General features: G+C 39.6%; 1 protein-coding gene across 2 annotated transcripts in view; it reads left to right on the forward strand.

Moving 5' to 3' along the window:
• Positions 1-8317, forward strand: part of LMO7 (LIM domain 7) — a 75826-nt gene extending 67509 nt beyond the window's left edge. For both annotated transcript variants that reach the window (XM_009319553.1, XM_009319547.1), the window contains 6 exons: positions 383-602; positions 1525-1797; positions 3141-3249; positions 5046-5148; positions 5664-5710; positions 7576-8317. In XM_009319553.1, coding sequence (XP_009317828.1) covers positions 383-602; positions 1525-1797; positions 3141-3249; positions 5046-5148; positions 5664-5707 — 749 coding nt within the window. In that variant the 3' untranslated portion in view covers positions 5708-5710; positions 7576-8317. The remainder of the gene's footprint in view (positions 1-382; positions 603-1524; positions 1798-3140; positions 3250-5045; positions 5149-5663; positions 5711-7575) is intronic.
• Positions 8318-8834: the final 517 nt, after the last annotated feature.

Here is an 8834-nt window from a genome sequence, read left to right on the forward strand (position 1 = left end):
ATATATTTTCTGTATATTCTTCAGTTTGTATTGGAGGAAGAGTTCAACTTGTGGCACTAAAAGAGATCATGCCCTTTTAAAAATACCTATGTGTGTATACACATGTATGCACTTGGGAAGTGAAGGAACTATCTATTTGTAGGTAAGTTAAACATCATGTGAAAGGACACATTAATGGAAATGTGAATAAAACATTTTGTAATAATAATGGTGTATTGCCAAGTTTGATACTGGTCACCCCACTGTGAAAAGGAACCAGAGATACTTGTGACTGTGGTGATGAACGACTGCTTTTGGAGTTATAGCCAGAGTGCTGAATGCATGATAACTGCTTTTGTGCCTTAAGGTGCCTAGCTGAAGTTTGCGCATGTTGTCCAAACAGGTATGCAGGGCAAGTATTCGGAGAGGTCCTGGAACACAGGTGACTCGCAGAAGAAGTCTCAGAAGGAGCACAACCTGTCTGTGGCGGAGTTGGAGAGACAGCAAATCCTTCAGGAAATGAGAAAGAAAACATCTCTACACACGGACAGCAGCTGGATTAGGCAGCGCAGTTCCAGTGTACATAAGGAGCCCATTAGTCTGTACAGCAACAGTATGAGGAGGTAGGAGACACGTTAAAAATTAACTTTGTCTCTCATCAGATATTTTTGTTTGGTTATTCTAAACTTTAGCTTGTATTACAGAGCACAGAAACAAATTGAGTCTGTGACATGCTGTAAGGTAAACTGAATAGCAGCACAGATAGAAGAAAGTAGCAGTATCACAGCTGGGATTAAATGTTTAAAAAAAAAAAAAAAGTAAAGAACGTGGATGTGACCTGTAAATAACTCAGCTGCTTATTCCTTGGTCGGTATACCAGCAATGGAAATCAATCGTGTGCCTTGTCATTGATGGATGTGCTTAAGAATTTCAGTATGACAACTTATTGTGGAAATCGATTATTACAGCTAAGGAGTGTATCTCTTTGACATAGAAACGTGTCAGAAGGTCTGGAGTTTGTTTCTTGCTTTAAGTAATGTATGAATGTTGGATTTGTCACTTAGGAAACAGCTGAGTTACCAGTCAGGAGAGTGTTTGGCTATTGGGCCAACACCTTGTACCTGGATGAGGCTATCCAGTCTGGGTGGATTGCTATTTTGATCTGGTATCCCTTGGAGAAAACAAAAACAAACGTGGTGTCTGAGGTCCGTTGCTGTACAGTGGATTTTGATACAGTTCACCCTGATAAGGCTGCAATGAAGAGTGTTTTGCCTTTATTTTGTAGTGGTTAAGTGCCACCTCTCTTTTGCCTCACCTGCTTTTTCCCGTGAGACTAGGACTTTGTGGACACAAAGGATAATTTGCGGCTCAAACATTTTAAATCGGTATGTGAAGAATATTGCACAGGGTGATCAGACAAGCATATTCGTGCTAGAAAACCTTAAAAATGCTAGGATAATGTTTTCCTTTTTTCAAAAATCAGAATATAGCTCTTCTGCTCCATCCGTACTGCTACTTACACTTGTACGTGTACCTCTGTTACAGAGGGGAGTCTTTGGACAATCTTGACTCTTCAAGAACGAGCTCATGGAGGCACCAGTCGTGGCTGAACCAGTCTGCCTCCTCTTCATCTGTGTCCTCTAGTCAAGATTTCAGTCGCCCGGTGTCTACTTCAAACCGAGCCTACATGTGCACTCCTTCCTCCAGCAAAGCACCTCCTGCAGCCACCTCTGCAAGAGCCCCCTCCGTGTCCCAGGCAGCCCCCCGGGCTCGGTCTCCCCTCTCTGCTTCCCAGCCAGGGCCCCAGACACGCAGCAGGTGAGCAGGTGCCCTTCTGCTGGGAAGGTCTATATGTCGGGCCGCACTAAAGAGAAGACTTTGTAGACACAGTGGTCTATACAGCAGTGTTCTCGCCCGTAACATTGATTAACAAGACTGAAAAGTACTTGGAGTTTTCTGGCTGGCTGGGATGGTGGAAATATGGGCTGGTATTACCTCCCTGCTCCAGTCATTCAGAAAATTCCTCAGGTTTGTCATCATTGCTTGACATTGGTTAAAAAAACAAAGGAACTGGAATAATAAATCTCCAGTCTCCAAGCTCTATGTTGGTTACCAAAATGATTAGTAAAAGCCTACTCCAGATGGCATTTCTGACATTTATTTTCTTAGGTTTGTTTTAACAAAAGATTCCTGGAACCCACGCTTTATGGCCCTCATCTTGGTCTCTCCTCCCCCTTTCCTGGCATGTGGTCAATATCATCTCAAGGAGCACTCAGGAATGCTTATAACCCGTGACCCTGGAGAATTACAGAGTAGGATGTTGGTTTTAATCTAGGAGGAGAAAGCAAGAATTGCAACATACTTTGAAACAAAATGGAATTCAGTTGTGGTAGGGTAGATAACTGCTGTTTTATGCACTTGAAACATTTTAAAAATACCTTGGAATAAGACTATAGAGAATCATCCCCACACAATTACATGTATTATATATAACAACAGTGTGAACACTAGCTCTTACACTCTCAGGCATTTTGTGATAAATTGACCCTTTTTTTTTTTTTTTAAGCTAGGCTCCTACATTCTTTATAATGTAAGAAAATTACCTTTAACCATGTTTGCTTATCTTGTTCTCACTTCCATTTGCTAACATCTTGGTAGATGTATGGAAACTGACCTCTGTATGGCTTATGTTCAAAGGGTTAACATAATACTATATGTCCAGGACTAGCCTTCTGTTATCTAACAAGGTGCAGATGGTGGCACTTGGCAGGGGTGCTTACTAAAACTTAGCCTTCAGGATAATTCCCTGCAAATAAGACAGGAGAACAAAACCTGTATTCTTACTCCCCAAACTTAACAATATACTTTTTATGTTTATTTTTAGAAGGCGTTTTATACAATGAAATATCTCCCAAGAATGTGACAGAATTTCTTCATTTGTTCCTATATAACTTTTGATCTAAATTATAACACTTCAGCTTTCCCTATCTTTCAGATCTACTGTAAATAATATTAGTTTTCAGTTTATTTTCCCCAAGCAGCCTAATAGTCCACTTTTTACCAGTATGTTTTTATTTTTAATCTTAAAAAGTCTTTGATAACTTCTCTTTGTCTTTTAAACCTTTTCAAGCTGGTTTTAAGGATTTTCATTCTGTATCTAGGTCAGTCAGTGGGAAGAAAATCTGTTCATACTGTAATAACGTTCTGGGCAAAGGAGCAGCCATGATCATTGAGTCTCTTGGTCTTTGTTATCATTTACATTGCTTTAAGGTGAGAGCTGGGAGTCACGTCATGAAGGAACAGGAACTAATCAGGAGCACGCATGGCTACTCCGTGTTATGCTCACAGGGGCTCTACTAATCACCTGCTTTGCCTTCTATTCTTGACAACGTGGTGCATGCATATTTCCATGAGGCAGTCCTATCTGCAGGCATTTAGCACTCAACTCTAGGACTATTTCTTAAATGCCAGAGCTGACAAGTAGGACTCTGACAAGTAAAATGGACATGTTGACTGTGAGATCAAAGTTCTTCCTTCTTCGAATAGACAGCAAAAAATCAGAAGGTGCTGAGCCACCTCTCCCAGAGAAGTTAGGTCCTTTAAAAAAAAAACAAATCTCAGCCTGGACCCTGGCAGTTGAATCACTGAACATGATCCACCACTTCTAAGCTAATCCTAGCAGACAGTGTTCACACAGTGTTTTCCAGGCAAAGGCATGTTGTCAGTGTTCAAACTGGCAGGATAAAACCCAGCACTAAACCAGAAGCTACGTTTAGTGCAAACCGACCCTGGTCAGGAGCTAGATATATTAGTGCTACTCAGCCCTGGTCAGAAGCTAGGTATATTAGCTCATGTTCAGCACCGAGACATAGTGACATGATTTCCAGTCAGCTTTGGGGCATATGCAGAGCTGAAAGAATAAATGCCTGCCTGCAAAAGATGTTAAAAGCACTCCTAGTTCCCCTGCCCTAGGACCGGATGAGGAATTAGACTGATTTGGAGGTGCTGTTGGACCCTGCTTCTTTCATGGCTTTAAGAAAAAGACTTCTGTGTCGGGTCAGAACAGAACCCTCTGTTGCCCTCTGTGCCCAGCTCAAATGCATCGCCTTGAGTCAATCCCTTGTAATACTCTAAGCCCTTACTAGTCCTGCCTGCCTAAGCAGGAGGGACTGGAGTAATCCATGGGGGGCTGGTTGTCATTCCCTTTCTGCATAATGTGTATTCAGTGCGAGGGAGTCCACCTGTAGCTCCTAACCTACATAAGAAAATACAAAATTTCTGTTTTTCAGTTTCTGAAGATTAATCAGCTGTTGAACAGACTGCCATCCAAAAAATTCATTACTCATTTAAGCAGGCAAACAATCTGTCCTTCTGTAGTCAGCTGAGTACTTCGCTTTGCTTTGTAAATTCAGTAAGGAGAGTGTTACGCTTCGGGTTACAGTCCTTCCAGAAGTGTTCATATTCATAGCAAAGTTGTGTTCAGCCACCGTAGTTAAACAGTTTAATGTTAGCGTGAAAGCCATCAAGCCCTTTATTCATGTGTTTATTCAAGAAAAATGAAATTGGCCCCTTCTCTCCAAATAAGAACTTGTTTCTATGATGCAAACCCAGGAAATCGGGGGTACCTGAGTGTTTGCAGCTTTGAGTGCCAAAGGGCAGAGGACACCAGCAGCATATAGTGCCACATGGAAATCTGCAAGTAGCACACCCAGGTGTTCTGTGCCAAAATTGCTGTTGCCATCTAGAGAACAAATTTTTTTCGTGTCGAGCCAGTTTTAGTTTTCAGAGAAACTGAAGTTCAAATTAGATTTAATGAACTAACCTCTAAAAACCGTCTGCTCCGTGTTTGCTTACTTGGTGTGTCTGCTATTCGTTGTCCAGTCGTCGCCTTATAATACTTTCTCAGGGTTGGTTGCATTTTGATCTACTAATCGTTATACATTTGCTTCTAGTGATTGTGGGTTTATGGTTCAAGCTTTGTTGAGCTTAATCCAAGCTGCTTTTGAACAGCGTTTTCGTTTCTTAATATTTTGTAAGGAGTTGCTAATTATTCATCTATCATACAGTGTGTTGCCTGTGGATGTGACCTTGGGGGATCCCGCTCTGGAGCTGAAGTTAGGATCCGAAACAACAAACTCTTCTGCAACGACTGCTATATCAGATTTAAAAGTAAGGCAATCCAACTGCAGTGTGCATGACCTGTAGTTCTTCTTTGTGCTGTAAAACCTCAAGTGTTTGCGCAGCTGAGCCACTCGATAGCTTTCACGTTTAGCTTTAAGTTGGTATCTTAGAGAATAGGTTCAGCAAGGTTCGATTGCCAGTTTCTGCCTCTTGTAGGGTAGTCACTCCTAACTTTTAATTTGCTGGTAGCTGATTTTGCCACCTTGTTATTAAGCAGCTTCAAGCAGATGACACGGTATAGTCATCCTGCTTTCTTCATAGATCTGAGAAAGTGGTGTCAAGGAGTTGTCAGTTGCTGAACAGGCTTGTCTTGATAGCAGAGAAGTCCTTTTGAAAAATTGTCTACATTTTTTTAAAAAGTAACCTGAATATGTATTTAATTCAATCCTAACGCATACCTGGAAAGCTATTAGTTTATCCTGTGCAGGTGGCACAAATGCTGGTTTCTTTGTGCAATGCTATTATTATTTGAATTATAGGTCTGTGATTGGTTATTCATTTAGGTACAAGTTCAGGAGGAATTGATTTACTTACAGATCTTAATTAAAAGGTGCAGTATAATTTTTTTCCTTTATTATGGTTTGCAGAATTCTGATTTACTGGAGCATGATGCTAAGGCTTTGAATAATGGTGCTGAGTTGTTTTTTCTGCTGTCATAGGTGATAGTAGACAACCTCCTAATTTTGACAAGTCTCGGGAGTTTTTTATGGCTGTATTTTTTTTTATGAGGCAAATATGGAATTCTCTAGAATGATAAAAATCGGCTAAGAGAAAGCATTTCTGAATTACTTCCTGGGAAACATGTCCACGTTTCTTCATGAGCCCAGCACGTTTTTCTCATGGTGGACCAGAAGGCAGTGAGGGGAACAGGATACTCATGCTACAACACTTGAGCAGGACTTGGGCATCTGCTGGCTGAGAAGCCTAGCTCAGAAAAAAAGAGCAGCTCTGCATCTGATGCTATTGCTGTTTTCAGGCTCTTTTTGGCTTCCAGGAAGAGGAAAAGCTGCCTGCACCGCAGAAATGATTGTGTGGTGTCCGAGCTAAAACCAGAAAACCCCACACCTCTCCTTGATGCTAACAGTGCATTCACAGAGGCTAATGTTAGGTGCAAGGACGCCACGGTGATCAGTGGAAGGAGGAAGAGAACCACCCCCTTCCATCCGGAGGTGATCCGGAGCACTTGGTCATATCTCTCTGAGTTAATGTTCGGAGAATTTATCTCCTCGTTGATGACGAGACTACACCGAAGTGACCGTGTTCCTATTTGAAGCACCCAAATGTGTGGGAGATTCAATCTGGAGCCTGCTCATGTTATTTTATCTTTATCTTTTCTTTTGGGGGCAAAATTGCTGGATGAGTTGGATAAGTATGGTACTGAAGAAAGAAAGAAAAAAAAAAATCTGTTTTTTATTATTCCCTGCCAAGACAGTATTCAAGAATTTGGTGATGGAAGTAACCAAAAACTTTATCATGGATAAATTGCTGTTTAGTCTCTCTTTGACATTACAGCCCATAAAATCACAGCAGTGCCTTTCAGAAGCAGAGTTGATCTGTGAGAAACGGTACTATTCCCTTCCCTTCAGACTGCGTCTACTTGGGCCAGTGGGCACCTCAAAACATAATTGTATGAGATATGAGTAAATCAGGAATTGTAAGAACTTGTAGGTACAGACTAAAGTATTTAAATTAATGATTAGTAATTGAAGTTAGCTATTTGAATAATACAAAAACCAGCTATGCAATTACTGCAATGAAAATATACTGACAGCACAGCACTGGTCTGTAACGTAGATTACTTTGTTTGCAGTTGGCATTTGACATCAGCCTGGCTAATTATTCGTTAGTTTGGCACATGAACATATTGGCTAAAAGGTTTGACAAACTGTAGGATTATTAATATTCACTGTGTAATTTTATGGTGTGATATTTTTGCACATTTTTATGTTAATTTTCTGGTTTAAACTTGGAACATTGTAGCGAAACACCAGTGTATTGGCAGATGCCCACGAATACATGCAGAGAGAGGATAAAAAAGTTCTTTTTTAATATTGTTACATTTATTTAGCAAATTTTAATTTGATTATTGAAGGGTAAATTTAGAAAAACTGTGACCCTGTCTCTATGCTAATACTAAAAATAATTCTTAAAAACTTGGTAAGGTGCATGTTCTGTGGAATATTACTTGACCTGAAATACTTGCAGTGCTATAATCGGATTAAACTCAAATTTGCGTTGTTCATTAAATTTGGATTGCTAGACTCAGAATTTATACCTTAGTTTGTGTTACCATTTCCAATAGGTATTGGAAATACCGTTATCTGACTGTTTTTAACTTGGAAATTTATATTTTTGTCAATAAGATTCTTCAGTAGCTAGACTTTAATTAGAATTCCTTCTGTCTCTCTCTAACAGCTGGACAACCAACCTCCATGTGAAGCAAATGAAGATATGAAACCACTGTTGCAGATGAAAGAAGAGATGATTGCTGCTGATGTAGATCTATAAATATATATATTGTGTGTATGTGTGTTTTTTCTAAGAGTAACTCTTGCTTGTCTAGTCTTTATAGCAATGCATTGTATTCTTCATATAACTATTTTTATTTATAAGAAAGTAATTGCAGTAAGGAAATATCTGGGGAAAATGCTTTCACTTTTTCAGCTTCAAGTACTGAGAGCACAAGGGAGAGTAAGTATATTTTCAGTAATAACTTCAAAATATTTTTGAGGCTTATAATCAATTAGTTGACTTTCCAATGGTATATGAAGAGGGTATTTTGTTTCTAAGCTCTTGAAATGAGCATTAGAGAAATAGCTAATATAAATATATATTTGCAATTGCTGTCTTTATTTTTGACATATACTGAAAGTGAATTCTCTAGGTTAATATGAAGCTGCATTTAAATGCACACAAATGTGTTTGCTTTCCATATGCTGGTTTCTAAATTTATGTGCTTTTTTGAAACTTAAATACAAAGAATAATCTGTTTGCTCAGTGGTGTTGGCATAATATTCTATGGAATCCATTTAAGGGGAAGAGTTCTCTTTTCCCATTTGGAAAATGTAACTATCACTTTTTCTTCCACAAACTGAGTAGAGAATGGTTGTTGAATTACAGTATATTTGTAAATAAAATTTCTGATGTTGCATTTATTGGAAGTTTTTTTTTCTTTCTATCCAGCTAAATGTGTCTGAGGTGATTTGCTGAAATATAAAATTGTTTGAATTTCATCTTGGGAAAATATTTTTTATGAAAGGATTAAGTTGTCCACCTAAATATGTGCAAGAACAATAGTTCTTGCTTTTCTCTTTTCCTTTACAGTAGGTGTCAAATTTTGTATATAGTTCTCCCATCAAGCTCCTCATGCACTTTCCCCTCAGCATTTAATACAAGTGGCGAGACTGATTCTTTGTGCTGTGTGCTCATCCCTGAAGCACGACAATCGGAAGTGCTCATCCCTGAAGCACGACAAGCGGAAGAGGTGGAAGGTCTCCAAAACTTCTCTGCTGTGGCTAGAAATGAGGTGCTGAAAATATTTTGGGTTGGGTTCTGCTTCTTCTGAAAACACAGCTGGAATGTGTACTATGTGTTTTTCAGCGGTGGCTCCCAAATTGCTTTGGTCAGTGGCTTCCCCAAATCCTTTCATGCCCAGTTATACACCCTTCTGTGTC

This window comes from Pygoscelis adeliae, unplaced genomic scaffold (genome assembly GCF_000699105.1).
Source record: "Pygoscelis adeliae isolate BGI_AS28 unplaced genomic scaffold, ASM69910v1 Scaffold500, whole genome shotgun sequence".
Lineage (NCBI taxonomy): Eukaryota > Metazoa > Chordata > Aves > Sphenisciformes > Spheniscidae > Pygoscelis > Pygoscelis adeliae.